This window comes from Heteronotia binoei, chromosome 15 (genome assembly GCF_032191835.1).
Source record: "Heteronotia binoei isolate CCM8104 ecotype False Entrance Well chromosome 15, APGP_CSIRO_Hbin_v1, whole genome shotgun sequence".
Taxonomy (NCBI): domain Eukaryota; kingdom Metazoa; phylum Chordata; class Lepidosauria; order Squamata; family Gekkonidae; genus Heteronotia; species Heteronotia binoei.
The window spans coordinates 9,905,838-9,927,463 of NC_083237.1; the positions used below are offsets into that span (position 1 = coordinate 9,905,838).

Here is a 21,626-nt window from a genome sequence, read left to right on the forward strand (position 1 = left end):
CCCTCCCCAGATGCATAAAATGTAACCAAATGCCAGACCTGGCATTACTGTTATTTTGTAACTCCAGTGCTGTAGTCCTTCGATGAAGAATCCATGCTTTGAAACAAGACTTGGAATCGCTTGAAGTTCATCCCAGTTCTGACATTATAACAGTAATCCCTTTATTCTGGGGCTTATCTGAACTGGCAACCTGGCCGAATGGCGGCAAAGGCTCCAGATACCGGAGATCCCAACACTCCCACAGAAGAAGAACCGTTAGACCCGAAGGTGACGGGGACGAGGCGCAAACTCAAAGTCCCCGCACCCTTCTCCACGGACGCATTCCCCTCGCGGAGTTGGAGCCCGCGAAAGTACACGGCTGCAATGGACGCGGCGGAGCTGCACTACCAAGCCCTGGCCACGGGTACCGGAGGCGACGGCGCGGGAGAAGGAGGAGAAGAGGGCGACGGTACGAGTCACGGAACCGGGGACCTGATCCGAGCACTGCGCAACGAGTTGTTCGATTGGGTGAGGGACATCCACAACCAGGTCCACATGTCCCGGGTGCAGATGGCCGAAGAAATGCAACAGAACATGGGCGCAATCCGCGACCAGATCCAGGCGCTGCAGAGGGCCATACCCGCGGCGCCGGTGGCACCACCCGCCATCCCAGCGCCACCGATACCTGCTGGCCCAGGTGACGGGGGTGGAGGGGGCCCGGCCGTACCACCTCCGCCGGCCCCGCCAGCCCCCGTCCCAGCAGTCCCGGTGGGCCCCGCCGTTCCGGCTCCCCCAGCAGCCCCGGCACTGCCGGCGCCGCCGGCCGGCCCTGGAGCCCCGGCGATCCCAGGACCCGCAGGCGCGGAGGGGCACGGAGCACGAGAGCTGAAGATTACGTTCGATGGGGACGGAGACGAGGTGGAATACTTCACCATCCAGTGCAACAATTTTTTCACGCACTGGGGAGCGAGTTACCCCACAGAGGCCAGCCGGGTCGACCACATCTCCTCCCAACTAAAAGGGGCCGCGAGGAAGTGGTATGTGGGGCTGTTCGTCGCTCGCAAGCCTGAACTAGCCACAGTCGCAGACTTCCTGCAGGCTATGCTGAGACAGTACGGGGACCCCCTACGGGAAGAAAAGGCCATCCAGGCCCTGCAAAGAATCGAGCAAGGGAGCCGCATGACCCGCGAGTACGCCACCGAGTTCATGGGGCACTGCGCGGCCGTGAGGGGATGGAACGAGGTGATGAAGTGCACCGCGTTCAAGAACGGGCTGAACGCGAGCATCCTCGATCATTGTTACCATCAAGGCCGCCCCGACACGCTAGTGGGGTGGATTCAACTGGCGGGAGAAGTGGAGACCGACATGCAACACGTCGGAATGCGCCGCCAGCAGCAGCAAGGCAAGAAGACAGGGAAGCCAAGCCCCACCACCAGCAAGGCCGACGGAAAGCGCCCACCCACGACACCGCTTCCCGCCGGAGCGGGACGTAAGTGCTTCAGATGCGGGGACCCCGGGCACCTAGCGGCTAACTGCCCTACAAAGCCGGCGTCAACTCCCCCGCCACCCAAGCCAGCCACGGCTACCCCAAAGAAGGCAGCAGGGCGCCCAAAGAAACCCAATCGGGGTGCCGTCACCACTTCGATGACGACTGACGAGGATATTACCATCACGGAAGAATCGGGAGAGGAGTCCTGGGACCAAGAGTCGGCGGGAAACGACAGCGACCTGCTTTAATTGGTGCCGCAAAGCAGGTCCGGGAGTTGACGGCACTACTGATGGTGAGAACTACTGGGGGGCTATTGTTTATGGCAGTGACCCTGCTAAACCCCAACCTTAAGCACTTCATGCACACCCGAGCCCTAATAGACTCCGGGTGCACTCGAGACATTATCACCCCAAGACTAGTGGAAGCATTGGGGCTGGCTCGGTCCCCCCTACCACATCCGATCCAATTTGAGCAAATGGACGGAACAGTAATGAAGGGGGAGCCCTGCACACAAGAAACCCAGGCGACCCCTATGGGGACAGAGGACCACTGGGGGGTAGAGACTTTCATAATAGCCCCCTCCTGTTCATTCGACATAGTAGTGGGGGCAGGGTGGCTCGCGAAGCACCAGCCAGACATACGATGGGCAGAGCAGATAGTGCGCTTCCCGGACTGGCGATGCGAGCACCACCACTGGAGGACAGAATGGGGCCCGAAGGCACCACCCCAGAACGAGAGACTGTGCCTCACTCTTGAGGAGGTGGGGGCCATCCCGAAAGAATACCGAGACCTAAAGAAGGTCTGTTGTGTGGGAAGAAGATAAAAAAGTTTGCTCTGAGTCTCTGATTCAGAGAGAAGGGCAGGGTATAAATCTGCAGTTCTTCTTCTTCTTCTTCAAAGGCAGGCAATGGAAAAATACTTTTATTTGTGTCTTGCCCAGAAAACCCTATGGGGTTCCCTTAAATCAGCTGCAAACTGCCAGGATTTTCCACCCTCAATGTATGCAAATTTCCCTGCCCTTCTCTCTGAATCAGAGTCTCAGAGCAGATTACAATCTCCTTTATCTTCTTTCCCCACAACAGATACCCTGTGAGGTGGATGGGGCTGAGAGGGCTCTCACAACAGCTGCCATTTCAAGGACAACCTCTGCAACAGCTATGGCTGACCCAAGACCATTATAGAAGTTGCATGTGGAGGAGTGGGCAATCAAACCTGGTTCTCCCAGATAAGAGTCTGCACACTTAATCACTACATTCAGGGCTTTTGTTGTAGAAAAAGCCCAGCAGGAACTCATTTACATATTAGACCACACCCGCTGATGTCACCACCATTTTGTGAAGGGCTTTTTTTGTAGAAAAAGCTCAGCAGGAGCTTATTTACATATTAGGCCACACACCCTTACACAAGTTCCTGTGCATTCCTACTCGAAAAAGGTCCGGCCCTTACCCAGCCGAACCTGCCTGCAGTAATTGAGGCTGGGGGCCGTCTTTGCCCCTCCCGGAAGGAGGGAGGAGCAGCATCACCCGATATACGGGTGTTTTGCTGGGGCGGGGAATCGGGGCTTTATAAGCCTCGGTTCCCGCCCTCCAATCTACGCAGTTTTGTTTGGCTCTCTGGACGAGAGCCTCGTGCGTCGGGAGCGTCGCGGCGAGGGCCTGAGCGAGGAGCGGTTGGTCAGCTGGTCCCTTCGGTCCTTCCCTGGTCGGGCGGCACGCGCGTCAGCTGATCGGCGCTGCGAGGCTGAATACTTCAGGGAGCAAGGGACCTGTGTTGGAGCGGTTGGGCGCGGCCCCAGCTTCGGCGGCGGGCGGCGCGTGCGGCCAGCGGATCGGCGCTGCGAGGCTGAGTTTTGCGCAGCGTCTTCGGGGGCCTGGGAGGTCTGGGCCAGGGGGGGCTTGCGCTGTAAGCCCTTTGGGCTGCGTGGGGCGCGGGCGTTAGTCAGAGCGAGGCCGTGTGGGGGAAAAGTCTGGTGGGCCAGGTAGAGGCCCGAGTAGAGGCCAGCGCGGCGCTGGGGCTTTGCAGGGCTGGGCTTCAGGCCGGCCACGCTGCCCTGTAAGGAGCGCAGCGTTCTTTAGCATTGGTAGTCGCAAGCGCTGGGCCAGTACTACGCAGTAGCCTCATGGTTGGGGCCTACAGAAAGGGGTTTCTGCTGCCTATTGGGGCCTTCCTCACTCGGAGTTGGGTGGGTGAAGCACCCGGCCTCTTAGTGGTTGAGCCCTGCGGGTAGGTAATCCCATAACCCCCCCCCCCCCCCGTTTTTTCCTTTAGTTTCTGGCCACGTGAGTTTGAGCCTGCTGGGCTAGTGGTTGGGGTGGACCTCCTTCCTTGTGTGCAGAGGGCCGTCTCCTTCAGTCTAACCCTCCTTCCACCACATTGATTGTAAGGGAGTGCTGGGAGGGAACCCTTGAGGTGGGTTGCAGTCATTCCTAGGAGAGGGACAGTGGCTCAGTGGTAGAGCATCTGCTTGGTAAGCAGAAGGTCCCAGGTTCAATCCCTGACATCTCCAACTAAAAAAAAAAAAAAAGGGGGCCCAAGCTAGTAGGAGCGAAAAACCTCAGCTTGAGACCTTGGAGAGCCACTGCCAGTCCGAGTAGTCAATACTGCTTTTGGCCAGTGCCATAGAAGCATTCGAGATGGCTCCCAAAAAAGGTCAGGGCAAATCAAAGGGCAAACAGCCCGCCCGCCCACCTCGTGGGCGGGGCCAGCAGCAGCCTCCGGTGGAAGAACGGGCCGAAAGTGAGCAGGTGCGGATGGCCATTATGGGCCAGTTGGACGCCCTAGAGCAGGAGAGAGTCGCTAGGGGCGCTCCCATTTGGGAGGGACGCCGCCGGGCCTCAGGCCGGTCGGCCAGACTGACATTTGAAACAGAATTGCTCGCGCGTCTTTCTGCTTTACAGGGTGGGCCAGCGGAGACCGAAACGCCACTGGAACCGGACCAGGAGGAGGATCCGGAGGAGGGCCCATCGGGTGTGGCACCGGGCGGCGGCGCGCCGGGCGGCAGTGAGCTTCGCACCCCGGGTGGCGCCGGGGTCTTCACGGGTGATGGTGGTAAGCCCTTTTTTCAGCCAAGTCATGGGTGGCCGTGGGGCCCCATTCAACCTCCCCCCCCCCACAGCCAGTCCAGGGTGGGGCATTTTGGGGTGTGGGGCAGCTAGGAGTCAGTGAGCAGTTGGGTCCTGTCCAGCCGTGGGCTTGGGGGTTTCACACACCTAGCCCGCTGCCCAGCTCCGTCATGCCTCCAGTTGGCCAGCAGGCAGGCGCCATCGCGCCACCTGCGGCTTCTACCCCCCCCTCCACACCTGGCATTCTGCCGTGGGGTGGTCAGCAGTTGGCTCAGATGCAGGGGGATTGGCCAGGGGCTCAGGGTAGTGGGTGGTTTTACCCACCTAACCCTTATGCCAGCATTCCCTTTCATGTTCTCCCATATGGGGATACCTCCTTACCCCTGGGTGACCATTTGACTGCCGCTACGCGGGAGAAAATTCTCCGCGGCGAATTTGTGGATGTCTTCAGCCTCCTATTCAGAGAGCTCGAAAAGAAGAATAAGGACGAGCTTGATGATAAGGAGAAGGAGAAACTGAAGAGGAGGAAAGTAGATAGATCTTGGGCGAACTGGTTGCCGGGATTTTTGATCTATGCTGGAGTCATTGCAAGAGCGCAGCCGGCCAGGGCGGCCGCCCTCTTTCAATATATCGACATTGTGTATCGGGCGTATACGGACTTCGCTGGTGCAGCATGGCTGCAGTATGACGAAGCTTTCCGGATGCGGGCCGCAGTTAATCCTGGTATGCCGTGGGACCAAATAAACCAGCAGCTGTGGTTGCAGCTGATGTCCCCGGCGAAACCAAATGCCGGGGACAGGTCCGATAGCGGCCATTTAGTGCTTAGGGGGCAACAACAGCAACAGTCTTCTACAGGGGCCTGCGTCACCGCGGGCCAGTCGGTTCAAACCCGGTTGCTTTGCTGGGAGTTCGCATCCAAAGGTGCGTGTCCCAGGAAGCCCTGTAAGTTCCGGCATGAGTGCCCCCTCTGCCACAAAGTTTGTGCCACAAAGGCCTAGGGGTACTACCAATTCTAGTATTAAAATTGCCCCCCCCCATTCAGAATAATAAGACAGACAACAATATGGATAAAGGGCCACTTTATTTAATCTTAATGGCAATGGGGAAAAAATGGGGCCAGGTCAAGCCAGGGGTCATAACCAGACCACCTCCTTGACCCGAAAACTGGGCGAGCCCTGGGTGTGAGCCGACCAAACGGCTCAAACCCGGCCGGCCAGGCACTCGATCCCATTCACAAAGCTCCACCCTCACCCGAGCCGTGCAGCCTGGGTTGTCGACAACTCAAAAGTGACGGGATCCTGAGGCTTCCTGGAGCCAACCTTGAGCCGTACAGCGTAGGTCACCCCAGGGATGCCCTACACCCCAATGGTGCGTTTCCATGGGAGCACACCAATACCCCAAAAGAACATGTTCCCAACAGTAAAACCGCCAGTGACCAAAACTATCAACAGCGCCACCCGAGCCAATTGCCAATGCACCATCTACAGTGTAAGGTAGGCGAAAACACTCCCATATAAGGCCAATGTGTTTGAAAGTGAAAAATTCCTACCTGGCCCCCATAATCAGGCGACCAGCCTATGCCTACACTGCATGACGGGCGGGCGGGCAGGCTGAAGACCCTGCAATTGAACTGCGACACAAAGGGCTGGGCTAGCCTATATAAGGCCGCCCAGCCCCCACAGCTCAGGAACAATCCATTGTCTCTCCTCCAGCAGGGGAGGCAATGGACGGCCCCCAGCCTAAGGGGGCCCATCGGCCGCTTTGCTGGGTGGGGCCGAATTCCCAATGATTTCAGGGCAATTCCTGGAGAGGATGAAAGTTAAGGATGGGAGGGAGCTCAGCAGAGATACGATGTCACAGATTGCGTCCTCTGATGCTGCAATTTTCTCCAGGGGATCCAATCTCTGTAGTGCTAGTATAAGTTGTAATTCCAGAACTTCAGCCTCCACCTGGAGGTAAACAACTCTAGAAGGGCCTAGTGATGGAGTTTGTTCATAATGGAGAACTGGATCAAAGTTCCTGTCAGGGCTGGTGCGTGGGAGTAGGCAAAGTAGGCAGTTGCCTAGGCACCACTTGACATAGGGGGCACCCCCGGGTGCCCTCTCCCAGATGCATTACTCTGACTACTGACCACTGTCACCTTGTCTTCTCCCATCACCAAGCTGCCCTCAACAAAGCCAATTTGGTCTCCCACCTCATCCTATCCCGCCACCTTCTTTCCTGCAAGCAATTATTCTCACATATTTTTTTTTTAATAACATATCACTTAAAAAAATTAAAATTAAAAATCAGTAAATTAAAAATGTGAAAAGTTTCAAGTTTGGTGCTCTTCATTTTCCCTATATATTTTTTTTAATAATGGGGGGGGGGCACTAGTGGGTGATTTGCCTGGGGCTCCAGAAAGCCTAGCACCGGACGTGGTTCCTGTTTATCATCCCAAAAGCAATAAGGAGGCTAGAAATTAGGTTCAAAGCACAGAAAAAAATACCAAGGTTGTCACTTGCGGTCCAAACTTCAAAGTGGTAATTATCATCTCCTGAAATTATCTCTATCAGTGTAATTTATTCAACTGACCAAAGCTCCTGTGGTTTATCAAAAAGTGCCAGAAAGCAGTCAACAATTCTGAAAGTGGCTATGAAATGCCCCTGTGTCACTGAGAGGGGAGAGAAGGGACTAAACAGGGCACTGTCAGTTTGGTCTCTCACATTTTTGAGTTTAGAGAGAAGCTTTTCAGGATGATAATGCTGGTAATTTTACTCCAGTTGCTTCTCATGGCATGCAGAGTAAAGGGCATGAGTTGTCCTAAAAATGACCCTCTCCCTGTTCCATATGAGTGGTATCAGCCAGGGGACCTCCTCGTTGGTGGCATTTCTTCTCAGATCATTTACACCCTTCATGGAGTTTCTTTCACGGAACATCCTTCACAGAAGTTATTTGAACTTCCAGAGTAAGAAGGGCCCTCCACTCCCAGATTCTGTTTCCTTGGTCTGATGAAATGCAGAAACAACAACTGCACTCAAGATAGTACATAGAGGCCTGGTGCATCTCAATGTTCCATTCCAGAGAGCCAGTTTGGTGTAGTGGTTAAGTGTGTGGACTCTTATCTGAGAGAAATGGGTTTGATTCCCTACTCCTCCACTTGCAGTTGCTGGCATGGCCTTGGGTCAGCCATAGCTCTGGCAGAAGTTGTCCTTGACAGGGCAGCTGCTGTGAGAGTCCTCTCAGCCCCATCCACCTCACAGGGTGTCTGTTGTAGGGGAGGAAGGTAAAGGAGATTGTGAGTCTCTCTGAGACTCTGAGATTTGGAGTGGAGGGAGGGATATAAATCCAATATCATCTTCTTTTGCAATTGTTTTGTCAATCTTCTCTGTTCTGTTTGCAGTCCATATAGAATTTGTGCCCTCTCTTGGGAAAATGGGGAATCTGTTTGGTTTTATTAAAATTGAACTGATATTCAGTTTCACGTTTTGCATACAGAAAGGCTGTAGCAAAATGCAAAAAAAGGTGATATAAAATCTCAAAATTCCTCTGTATAAGTGAGTATAAAATGGCAGGTATGGGATGGGGAAAATCTAGAGAAAGAAAATGAGATTTTTTAATTTTTTTACAGGATCATAAATAAGACATTGTTGCTGTTTGTTTGTTTGTTTGTTTTTAAATAAAGACAATGTGGGAGGTGTCTGGTAATTTTAAGGGACTACCTTGACAACCCAGTATGTCAACTGAGATATCATGAACTACCGTAGTGAGATAAAAGTCAACAACAAACACTTTACATTTTTAAAGCAAAATCTGTAATGTCTGCACTTGGGAAGGTTCCACTCAACTTTGGGGGAGGGGACTAGGAGTCCTCTTTTTTAAAAAAAAAATTGAAATGTTTCTCCAAAGCAGGGAATTCCCTTACAATGGCTGAAGGCTACATCCTAGGTGTGGGCAGGTTGTGCTGCTTTTTTGATCCATTCCTCTTGAGCTTTCATAAAAGCCTCAATATGGTATGGAGACCATAGGAAAATATATTTCCATTTCCCTTTTCACTTCTGTACACCCCCCACCCCCAATTGTGTCTTCAAAAATATATATAGGATTCCTCCCTTTCTAACTTTCAAATGTTTCTCCAAAGCAAGGTGTTCCCCACAATGGCTGAAGGTTATGTGCTAGGTTTGAGGAGGTTGTGCAGGTTTTCTGATTTATACAGGATCTACACTTTGCAATTAGATAGAAGAAAGTTCATAAAAGTGAAAATAGAGTATGGAAAAGAGAACTCTTGATTCTATAATGTATTACAACCAATGTTCCCTCTAAGCTAAATTAGTGTGAGCTAGATCACAATTTTTTAGCCTCCAGCTCACACATTTTTGTCTCAGCTCAGGAAAAATGGCCTTAGAGCAAACTAATTTATGCAGTGGCTCACACCTTTAATGCCAGTAGCTTACATAGTGGAATCTTTGCTCACAAGACTCCATAGCTTAGAGGGAACATCGATTACAACTGTATTATCCATGTTAGCAAGATGTTTCTTATATGAGAAACAGAAATATACGTGAATGAAATCGCACAGAAGAAACTGAGTCAAACACAGAATGGTCCAGAATGATTTTAAAATGGAACAGGATGTTGTAGAATTATCTTATAATAGAGAATGTTGCTTTTTTTTTACAGAATGGTGACTAAGTTCTATCAACATGTCCTCGCCTTGGTTTTTGCTGTAAATGACATCAACGAGAATCCCCAGATCCTGCCAAACTTTACCCTCGGATTCCATATCTCTGACAGCTACTATGATGCACGGATGACCTACCGGACCACTCTGGACCTGCTCTTCAAATCACATATTTTTTTCGCTAATTACAAATGTAATTCCCAGAGAAATGTGGTAGCCATTGTTGGTGGACTTGATCCTGCTGTCTCATTTCATATAGCAGACATCTTAGACCTCTACAAGATTCCACAGGTTGGATATGTATATATGAATGCGTTGGGTACTCAATCAATCAAGTTTAATTTGGTCAAAAGATCAACAAGGATAAAAACAGATAAAAGGACACATTTTTTAAAAAAAATTGACACATAAAAAGTAGAATGACACATAAAAAGGAGATTTTTAAAACTCTGATTCATTTTTCAGCATTCAGAATTTCCATAATCAGACAGTCTCTAGTTCACAAAATTTTGCTACAGTGTAAGATACAAATTTCTGACTATCTTCTAACAGGTATATCTGCAGAGTAGTGGCTTACATCTGGAGAGTAATGGGATAAGTATTTGGAGTCTTTCTTCTCGATATTATTCATGGTGTAAGAGTGTACAGTATGTGTAATAGACTCAAACACATTTCTTGAACAGTAGGAGTGCTACTGCATAAAAATGCATTGAGTTTTGCTCTTGAAAAAGCCCATCTGTATCTCTCATAATTTGATACCCAAAAGGAATGAGGGTACTGTGTATCTCAGTCCTTTTTTCAAGCTCCTGTAACTTAGAGGAAGGTTGGATATGTGCATGTATAAATGTATGATTTGACAAACCACCACTTTTCTTTCCTGGAGTGTCAAGCATCGATATTTCTCAATAATTAGTCTTTTGTTGTTGAATCAAAAGTTGCTTTATTGTAGAAATGCAAAAGCTTTACCAAGGACAGAATCCTTGGAAGTAATAACGTACACAGGCTTACATAGTTACTTTATAGGGTAGTTTTGAAGGGTATCATGCAGATGCAGTTTGAGTCAAGGGTTCAAAGATTACTACATAGTATCTTTTTATTACTAAGGAATGTAAGCTATTAAAAACATCTCCCTTTCTCACACTTCTCTGAGACCAGATAAGACCTGTCTGTGTGAATCTGGGGGAGAGGCACATCACACTGTTACCACCCAGGCTAACATAAACATCCTTGGGCCAGATGGATTTATTACTTGCCCCTAGGTTGTATAGGAAGGGGGGAGCAGAAGCAGTTGGTGATCTGCTCTTCATCTAAGGAACCATCATGGCACACAGAAATATGCATGCTTGACATACTGCCCCCCCTAAGACTTTTTTCGGGGTTTGGCATAGAATTTTAATCAGCTCTGGTTCTCTTACATTTGAGCTATCGACCCACTCATTGTGGGCTACAGAAAAATGTTTCCATCTAATCAGAAAATACAATACACCCCGCTTCAGTTTAGCATCTAAGATTTCTTTTACTTCATGGTGATTCTGATCTTCAACTGGAATAGGTTCTGGAACTTGAGGTCGGGGATGCCAAGACATAGGGTCCCTCTGGAATAAGCTGCAATGAAAGATGGGGTGTATCTTACTAAACAGTTTAGGTAATTTGAGTTCTACAATCACTTTACTGATTATGCATTTAATATGGAACGGTCCCAAGAACTTGTATGCCAGTTTTTTAGAGGGTTGTGGTAAAGGCAAGTTCTTGGTTGACAGAAACACTGTATCTCCCACTTTAAAATCCCAAGTGGGTAAATGGCATTTGTCATAATGTTTTTTGTAAGTTTCTTTTGCCACTTCCAGGTTCTCTTGGATATTGTTCCAAACTTTCCCCAATTTTCCCCACCACTGTTCAAAAGATGATGACACATCCGGCATCACTCCCCCGGGCAACAGAGGAAATGGTTTCCCCTCGTATCCAAAAAGGGGGAGGATTTGGTAGAACTATGCATACTGTTATTGTATCCGTACTCAGCAAACAGTAGGTCTGCCCAATTTGACTGTTGATAATTCACAAAACACCTAAAATATTGTTCTAGCAAGGCGTTCACCCTCTCCGTCTGTCCATCCGTCTGGGGGTGGTACGCGGAACTCAGCCTCTGTTCAATCCTAGTCAGTTTACAAAACTCTCACCAGATGTTGGTAATGAACTGAATGCCCCGGTCACTAATTAGCTTGTCCAGGAACGAGTGTAGTTTCACCATGGGTTGGAAAAATAGCTGCACCAATTTTTTAGCCGTGGGTATTTGTGCACAAGGAATGAAATGGGCTTGTTTAGAAAAGGTGTCCACTACTACCAGAATTACAGTTTTTCCTTGCGAAGCGGGCAGTTCTACAATGAAATCCAACGAGACAATAGACTATCGTCTGGTGGCTGTCTCCAAAGGTTGTAACAACCCGGGGATTTTTCCTCCCCTTCTTTTAGTCATTAAACATATTGGGCAAGAGGCAACATATGAAATATCTCTCTTCATGAACGGCCACCAAAATTGTCTATTCACTAAATGCAGGGTCTTGACATACCCAAAATGCCCAGAGAGTTTGCTGTCATGACAAAACTAAGGCTTTCCGGCACATAGAGTTTACCGTCCTTGTACCAGAACCCCCCTTCACCTTTTTTTTACTCCTTCGGGTATGGCATCTCCTTCTTTCTCTACCTCAGTGATCAGTTTCTCTCCCCTCCATTTTTCTTCCACCTTCTCGCACTTTGCTTTTGAACGCGTAGTTACGGCCCCCCTCAACTGGCTGGGGGAGATGAGAGAATCGATCACTTCCTCTCTTTGGCTATTGTGCTGAGGAAATCTTGATCAGGCATCCACTAGAAAGTTCTTAGACCCAGGGATGTGTTTTAGCTTAAAGTCGAATTTGGTGAAGAACCCCGCCCACCGAATTTATTTATCAGTCAGTTTTCTGCGCCCTGTTAGTGCTTCTAGGTTTTTATGATCTGTCCATATTTCAAATGGAACTCTCGCTCCTTCCAACCAAGACCTCCATGTTTTTAACGTGAAAGAGGGAGAATTCTGACAGCTGTAATGATAAAGACTTTGTTGGTGTTTGTAGAACAAACTCAAAGTTAGAGGTTAATAGAAAACAGGAAGATACAGAATGGGAAAATGCCTTTAACATTTTGGCAAATTCTTTCTGTTCAACATTTTCATCAAAATGCACCATATTCCTGCAATTCATTTCTAAAATATATGTACATTTTCTTTTAGCTCACTTATAGCTCATTTGCACCTAAGGAGAGAGATGTGACAGAGGTCCTTTCCTTTTATCGCATGGTCCCAAATGAAACCCCACAGTATAAGGGGATTGTTCAATTGCTTCTCCATTTTGGATGGACATGGGTTGGCTTGTTTGTGGTAGATGATCACAGTGGAGAACATTTCTTGCAAGCCATAGAGACTTTGTTTATTCAGAATAGAATTTGTTTGGACTTCACAGAAAATATCCCTAACCAGTCCAGATGGGATACTGTGGGTGATTTGAATGACTTAATCTCAAAAGTATATCATCCTTTGACACAGAGCAAAGCCAATGCTTTTATCATCTATGGTGAATCTATGACCATAATAGAAATGAATACTGCAATGTTTCTAGGAGATCCTGGATATGAAGAAAATCCTTTATACAGAAAAGTCTGGATTATGACAGCTCAAGTTGATTTCATAGAGACCAGCACACTAAATATCTTGAGTTTCTACATGTTTCGAGGTGCTCTCTCCTTCACAGTTTGCACCAATGAGCTTCTTGGATTCAAGAAATTTCTTCAGAACATCAACCCTCATTTGACAAAAAGCAATGATTTTCTCAAGGTGTTCTGGGAGCAATCATTTCACTGTACCCTTCCAGATTCTGAGCAGCCAATAAAGGTAGATGAAATGTGTACTGGGGAGGAGAGACTGGAGAATCTTCCTGGGCATATTTTTGAAATGTGCATGTTAGGCCACAGTTACAGTATCTATAATGCTGTCTATGCTGTGGCATTGGCTCTACATGCCATGTACTCATCATCTAGCCCCAACTACAGAGCAACAGTAGGTGGCAAAAGAGATGTGTATCCAGCCAGGCAGCCTTGGAAGGTAATTCTGCGCAATGAAATATATTGCCTTGAACATTTTCTGCATTACGCTGTTGCACAGCTGTATGAAATGAATAGAATCATAGCTAACATCTGTGAAATGTACAGTGATTTCCATTGCTATACTTCTTTTGTACACCATACTGTTCCATAGTTTCCTAAATACAGTAACCATGTTATATTTATTGTTTGTTGTATGCATTATATTTCATTGCTGATCACTTACAGTTTAATGCATTACTGCAATTTTGCAGTTTCATTTTATTATATTGACAATTTTGCATAGACTGCTGTTATTGTATTGTTTTAAATTATGCAATCCATCTTGTGAAGCCTCAGTGAAAAATACAGGCTATGACAAACAAAGACATGTATAAATAAAATAATTTATTGATCAATATTGGTTTATGGCAATAACTCGATAAATTTAGTTTGTGAACATTGTAATGACCAAGTATTGTAAGTACAGACGCTATCCTATAATTCATTTTTTTAAAAAAGTAGGAATGCACTAGATTTTTCAGCCATGGAATAGAGCTGCTTTTTCAGGCTAAATCTATTGGGGGAACAGTGCATCAACTGTATCAATGATGAAGAACATTTTACAGTCTGAACGTGTCAGTTCCAATACTCCCTCTAAGCTGTGGAGTCATGTGAGCAAAAATTAGGCTGGGAATGTCTAAATTGTTCAAGGTCACCCAGTGGCTTTCCAGGACTGAAAAAAGTAGGAATGCACTAGATTTTTCAGCCATGGAATAGAGCTGCTTTTTCAGGCTAAATCTATTGGGGGAACAGTGCATCAACTGTATCAATGATAAAAAACATTTAACAGTCTGAACGTGTCAATTCCAATACTCCCTCTAAGCTGTGGAGTCATGTGAGCAAAAATTAGGCTGGGAATGTCTAAAATGTTCAAGGTCACCCAGTGGCTTTCCAGGACTGAAAAAAGTAGGAATGCACTAGATTTTTCAGCCATGGAATAGAGCTGCTTTTTCAGGCTAAATCTGTTGGGGGAACAGTGCATTAGCTGTATCAATGAGGGAAAACATTTAACAGTCTGAACGTGTCAGTTCCAATACTCCCTCTAAGCTGCGGAGTCATGTGAGCATTAAAGTTGTGAGCTACTGCAGAAATTAGCTTGCTCTTGGACCATTTCTCCTGACCAAAGACAAAAACGTGTGAACCAGAGGCTAAAAAATTGTGAGCTAGCTCACACTAACTCAGCTTAGAGGCAACACTGGTCAGTACTATGGAATGATGCAGAAATGTAACAGCAATTCTTGTGATTCTTCTTCCTGCTGTGTAATCTGTCCATCATGGAATTGGACCCTGATTGAAATATCCTTTGTTCTTTTTTCCCCCTCTTTCAACTAGCTCCACTCTTTTCTTCAAGGCCTTTCCTTTAATAATTCAGCCGGAGAAACCATCTCCTTTAATAAGAATAAAGAAATGGAAACTGGATTTGACATTGTGAACATGGTTATCTTCCCAAACAAATCCTTTCATCGAGTAAAAGTTGGAAGAGTGGATGAAGAGACTCTTGAAGGAAAAGGATTCATCATCCATGAGAATATGATTGTTTGGAACAAACATTTTAATGAGGTATGGGTGGCCAGCTAGCCTTGGGGACCACATCCTTCTTGAGATGGAATAAAATTCAGGACCTCTTTTTCCCCCCAGAATTCCTTGACCTTTTCATGAAGGGTTGGGTTCCTTAAGAAAGTGAGAGTCAATTGCTGCGTTCAAGAACTAGTAAGAAATGTTAACATTAAAGTGTCATCAATTTGACTTATTCTCAAAATGGTTAAACCTGTGGACACAAACCTGAGTACAGCTCCAGGTTTGTTAAACCTGCAGGCTACAAACTAACTTGCTATAAACTAACCTTGCTACTTACCTAAGCATGGCTTATTGCTACTACTCAAGAGCAGCCATCTCATGAAATCCTGTGTTGTCTAGTGGTTAGAATACCAAAGAAGGACTTCATATCCTTTTCAGTCCTGGAAAGCCACTGGGTGACCTTGAACAATTTAGACATTCCCAGCCTAATTTTCCTTGCAGAAAGGATAAGGACTGACAATTAAGAGCACCTGGACTCCTTCTGGTTGCCCAGTGGCCTCCCACCCACATCCACATTAGAGTTTCATACTATGATCTAGAAAACCCAGATTCACATCCACAATTTGGTATCTCTCGGCTTGGCTTCGCGAACGAAGATTTAAGAAGGGTGCAATAGTCCACGTTTGCTGCAGGCTCGCTGGTGGCTGACAAGACCAATGTGGGACAGGCAGGTCCGGCCACAGCGGCTGCAGGGAAAAGTCTGATTTAGGGTTGGTCCTGTAGCAGTGCGATTCTTCCTCAATCTCCTTTTGTCCTCAAGACCAGCTATGCGTGTGTTCTCAAAGGAAGAGACAGCCTGGTGGATGGTGTGCCTCCATGCTTTCCGATCTGAGGCTAGGTCAGACCACTGGTGATGGTTGATGTGACAGGTGCTAAGGGATTTCTTCAAGGAGTCCTTGTACCTCTTCTTTGGTGCCCCTCTATTTCGATGGCCGGTGGAGAGTTCGCCATACAGGGCAATCTTGGGAAGGCGGTGGTTTTCCATCCTAGAAACATTCTAGGACAATTTGGTATGGGCACTTGTCAAATGACCTTGGATCATCATTCTCTCTCTCAGCCACAACTACCTAATAGTGTTGTCGTGATATAAAGTACTTTGGATCCCCATTGTGGAGAAAGCGAGATAATAAATGATGCGAATAATACATATAGCTCAGAAATAGGGATAGAAGTTTGTTGGGTGGGTGGCAAGGAAAAAAAAAAAAACAAGCAAGAAGAGGTGATGATATGGAAACTATATGTCAGTAGGAAGGAAAGAATAGTATTGAGGGGGATACAGGGGGTATAGCTGTCCCTCACCCTTTGTTGTGCAGTTTCCCCCTGTTTAGCTAGGCATAGTCCAACCCAGCAGCTGTAACCGCACACAGTTTTCCCAGAAAATGGTACCAGGAGGAGAGAAAACTGAAGATGGGGTGGAGGGGCAGATAGATAAGTTGGGTGATGGTTGGGAAGGAAATAAGAAAGCAGAAAAACACAGATGTTATGGGGGCTTTCAGTGAAGGAGAAGAGAAAAGAGTAAGGGAGGGGAAATGAGATGCCTCCACAAGTCCTCACAGTTTTCCTACATAAAAATCTCTGTCCTCAATAGCATTTGGAGAAAAGGATCATTGCTATAGAATTTCCTTACCAGTCTTAAAACTGGGTAGATTTGAGGAGTGGAAAAAGTTCAGAAGATATGTAGAAAAAGAGTGGAAAATAAAAGGACTTTGGACAATTTTTGATAATGATTAAGTCTTAGAAAAAAGAAGAATATTAATTTTTGGTTTTATTAGTTAAGGGTACTTTTAAACATTAGTACTTTAAGTAAATAACACCGGCGGGGGTCAAGTAATGGGGGGAGGGGTGGGTAGAAAGTAACATATGGGATAGATAAAAGAAGTTACTAATGATGCAAGAAATATAATTTGTTACCATATGTTACCAAATAAAATTGTTTTAAAACACTTAAAATTGGGTAGATTTGGTGAGAGCATAAGAAGAACCATACATATACAACCAATGGTCTATCTCCTCCAGCATCCTTTCTCATAAAGTGGTAAATTGGTTCTCGACAGCCTTACTAAAGTTATTCAGGTGTCACAACTGGCCCAGATCATTCCTTTTGCTTTGGAATGAGGCAATGAGTTGAATAAGCAAATAATTTTCTCTGGAATCCAACCTCTACACATCCAAGCAAAAAATGACAAAAAATATTATCTGCTCCTATCAGAAAGGTTCGGCCCCTCCCCAGCCAAGCCGGCTTGCCGGCGCTTAGGCTGGGGGCCATCTTTGCCTCCCTGGAAGGAGGGAGGGGCGACATCACCCGATATACGGGTGCTTGTCTTGGGTGCGGAGCCGGGGCTGTATAAGCCCCGGCTCCCGCTTACTCTGCACGCTGTTCCTTTGGCTCTTTGCCCGCCCACCCTCCCCTTGTGGCAGTACAGGTGTATGCCGGTTGCCTTATTAGGGGCCAGGTAGGAATTTTTTCACTTCCACATAATTGGCTCATGTGGGGGTGTTTTTTGCCTACCTTGTACTGCCTATTAGGTTAGGATTGCTAGTGTTATTTCTTTTGGTCGCAGGCTGGAGGAGGTTTGGCCACAGGGTTTTCCAGGGGAGCACCTATGGCCTAGCACCGTTGGTGCGGTGGTCTGCAGGAACCGTAGATGGGCTACACGGCTCAGTGCGGGGAATGCAGATCACAGGGAGCCTCACCTGGGTGGATCTTTCCATGGGGATCGATGCCAGCCCGGATGGTGATGGCTGGAGGCCTGGCCGCTCAGCTACAACCCGAATACGGCGGGCTTGTGCTGGGGGCAGAGTGGCTCGCCCTTTGGACAAGGCGGGGTCCAGGTGTTGACCCCAGGGCTTGTCTGGTCTGGTTTTTCACCCCCTGCCAGTTACAGTTGTTAATTGTTTAATAAAGCGGCCCGGTTTAAAACCCAACACTTGTGTCTGCCTCTTCATTCCAACTGGGGGGGCAAATACAAGCTGGTGGTTGCTTGGATAATGTTCTGCTTTCTTCAGCTTTGACTGTCTACCTGAAATGTGCACGTGTATGTGTGCATACCTGTGTATGTGTGTGTGCAATACATAATTTCTCCCTTCCTTGACACATCTCATATACTGCCATAGGTGGTTCCCCTTTCTCTGTGCAATGATCCATGCTCCCCTGGTTACCACAAGCAAATGAAGGAAGAAGAGGCATTTTGCTGCTATGATTGTTCTCCTTGCCCAGAAGGCAAGTTCTCCAGCAACAAAGGTAGTTGATCTAAATTGGATTTCCCAAGTATTGAGAATTAATATAGAAATCCATTTAATAAAATGATAATTTATCATCATTTCTATTAAAACATATAGCGTTGTCACAGTTCACACACAGAGATGGCTCCGCTCCTCTTTCTTTTCAGACATGGATGACTGTTTCAGATGTCCAGATGATCAATATCCAAGCAAGAACCAGGATGGATGCATTCCCAAAATTATAAGCTTCCTGTCTTTTGAAGAACCTCTAGGGATAAGTCTGGTTTTACTTGCTCTTTCTTTGTCCCTGACCACAACCTTAATCCTAGGAACTTTCATTAAGCACAGGGATACCCCCATTGTCAAAGCCAACAACACAGATATGACCTACACTCTTCTGATCTCCCTCCTTTTCTGCTTCCTCTGCTCTTTGCTCTTTCTTGGAAAACCAAGCAAGGTGACCTGCTTCCTCCGACAGGCTGCTTTTGGTATCATCTTCTCAGTGGCTGTGTCTTGTGTTCTGGCCAAAACCATCACTGTGATTGTAGCTTTCATGGTCACCAAACCAGGGTCCAGCATGAGGAAGTGGGTGGGCAAAAGATTGGCCAGCTTCACTGTCATCTCTTGCTCCCTTGTTCAAGTAAGTATTTGTACAATGTGGCTTGGAACCTCTCCCCCCTTTCCAGATACTGACTCTCACTCACTGATTGCAGAGATTATAGTAGAATGCAATGAAAGTTCTGCCATTATGTTTTATATCGTCCTTGGCTACATAGGACTTCTGTCCCTCATAAGCTTGCTTGTGGCCTTTCTTGCCCGGAAGTTACCAGATAGTTTTAACGAAGCCAAATCGATCACCTTCAGCATGTTGATGTTTTGCAGTGTTTGGTTGTGTTTTGTTCCAACCTACTTGAGTACCAAAGGGAAACAGATGGTGGCCGTGGAGATCTTCTCCATCTTGGTCTCCAGTGCTGGCTTACTGGCTTGGATCTTTTCCCCCAAGTTTTATATAATTGTGCTGAGGCCTGAACTCAATACAAAGGGTCACCTCATGCAAAAAAAGTAAGAATCTATAGCCTATTTCTCTATCTCTCTCCGTGCCTTTTTCAGAATAACAGTGATCCTACTCTAGGACTTACTTTGGCTCTCTTATAACTTCTTTCAGTTCCACATATTCAGATGTCCAAAGGCAACATATGATAAAATAGTATAACATTTTAGAAAGGGAAAAAATGATAATAATTCTGTTCTTGCTTTTTGATTAATATGTTATATAAAGACAATCAAACCATTTCCACTAATTCTTACAACAACACAGGTACCAGTGTACAGTGGAGAATACAATAACTTCACCAGTTGGATTGATACACTCATACAGGAATGTGTGTAAATAAACTGTCCAGTGCAATAAACATATAGTGACAAATATATGTAGCAAGCAAATAGAACGCATACTTTCTATAGTGTCCCCCAATCAGTATTTTCAGTGGCCGTTTTCCCACAGAGCTTACTGCGAAGCGACGTCCCTCTTCACCGCGCAGCATCTATGTGGATTTCCCACCAACTGCTCCACATAACCAGGAAGAGCTGCGGCTTTTGCGTCGCTAACGTAAACTGTTTTTTAGCTGTTTACATCTGCGACACAAAAGGTCCGGCACTTCCTGGTTCTGCGGAGCAGTTGGTGGGAAATCCGCGCAGATGCTGGGCGGTGAAGAGGGACGTCGCTCCGCGGTAAGCTCTGTGGGAAAATGGCCAGTGTCTCAATTCTGTTGGGCACTGCCTTCGGCTGCTTCTTGAAATCCGAAGCTTGGGTGGAGTTAGAGGCATCGTTCTGCCAAACACTTCACACTGAGAGAACAAAGACTGTATTTCCTGGATACTTTACGGTTTTGCAGTTCTTAACCCTTCATCAGTCTTCTCTTATTGCTGCTATTACTGGAGCTACGGACAATGGATTCAAACATGGATCTATGCATGCATTCTATTTGTTTATTTAAGGTTTATATGCCGCGCACTCCACAAGCGGACTTTGGGTGGCTAACAATCATAATAAAATGTTTCAAAATTACAGTTGTAAAAAGATTTAAAAAACCATATATAGACAATTTAAAAAACCAGAATATGGTGCTATGAAAAAGATCTTGTTACCACAGGTGATTTATATGGATATCTCAGTTCTTAGTTCTTCTGTTAGTCTGTTAGAGATCTTATAGATAATATTGCTCAGTGGCATAGCAGTGACAGCCTCCTCCCCCATTAGTTGTTGTAGGCCTGTTGAAAGAGTTTGGTTTTAAAGGCCCTGTGGAATTGGGAGAGGTCCCGCAGGGCCCTTATGGTCTCTGGGAGAGCATTCAATAGTGTCGATGCTGCCACTGAGAAGACCCTAGCCCGTGTAGAGCTTAGTCTGGCCTCCTTTGGTCCAGGGATGGATAACAGATTTTGGGCTCCTGAATGCATTGCTTTCTGGAGTATATATGGGGAAAGGCAGTCCTTTAGATAGGTAGGTCCTTGGTCATATTGGACTTTGAAGATTCTGCTTCCTGCTTGCTCCACTAATTCTGGCTTCCCTCTCACATCATTCTTCATGGTCTCCTATGACCCAGCACCAACACTCAAGTGTGGCCTGGGGAGGGGGCGGGTGTCAGAACTTGTAACTTTCCTATGTACTGTTAGCCTAACTGACTCCATGATGTAGCCTAACAAAATAGAAAGCTGTATAACTAACATAAATGATTGGTATGCTGGTATGTTGTGGTCACCCGAGCGTGACTGATAGTCTCTGTGTAACATCTCCAGGTGCCCTTTGAAGCTGGGCCGTTTGGCCTTCACTCCGGGAGGGCATCCTTTTCACTGATAACAGAGCTTGGGAAAGAGACTAATGTCTGGGGACTGTGTGAAAGATGGTTTTATGGTACCCTCCCCAGATGCATAAAATGTAACCAAATGCCAGACCTGGCATTACTGTTATTTTGTAACTCCAGTGCTGTAGTCCTTCGATAAAGAATCCATGCTTTGAAACAAGACTTGGAATCGCTTGAAGTTCATCCCAGTTCTGACATTATAACAGTAATCCCTTTATTCTGGGGCTTATCTGAACTGGCAACCTGGCCGAATGGCGGCAAAGGCTCCAGATACCGGAGAGCCCAACACTCCCACAGAAGAAGAACCGTTAGACCCGAAGGTGACGGGGACGAGGCGCAAACTCAAAGTCCCCGCACCCTTCTCCACGGACGCATTCCCCTCGCGGAGTTGGAGCCCGCGAAAGTACACGGCTGCAATGGACGCGGCGGAGCTGCACTACCAAGCCCTGGCCACGGGTACCGGAGGCGACGGCGCGGGAGAAGGAGGAGAAGAGGGCGACGGTACGAGTCACGGAACCGGGGACCTGATCCGAGCACTGCGCAACGAGTTGTTCGATTGGGTGAGGGACATCCACAACCAGGTCCACATGTCCCGGGTGCAGATGGCC

General features: G+C 47.0%; 1 protein-coding gene across 1 annotated transcript; it reads left to right on the forward strand.

The window, feature by feature from the left end:
• The first annotated feature begins 4,700 nt into the window (after positions 1 to 4,700).
• On the forward strand, positions 4,701 to 19,223 carry LOC132584703 (vomeronasal type-2 receptor 26-like). The gene is made up of 7 exons (XM_060256597.1): positions 4,701 to 5,253; positions 5,951 to 6,023; positions 7,313 to 7,477; positions 9,190 to 9,481; positions 14,690 to 14,917; positions 18,050 to 18,176; positions 18,325 to 19,223. Exons 1-7 carry the CDS (start codon positions 4,701 to 4,703, stop codon positions 19,221 to 19,223), a joined length of 2,337 nt encoding a protein of 778 aa, XP_060112580.1.
• Positions 19,224 to 21,626: the final 2,403 nt, after the last annotated feature.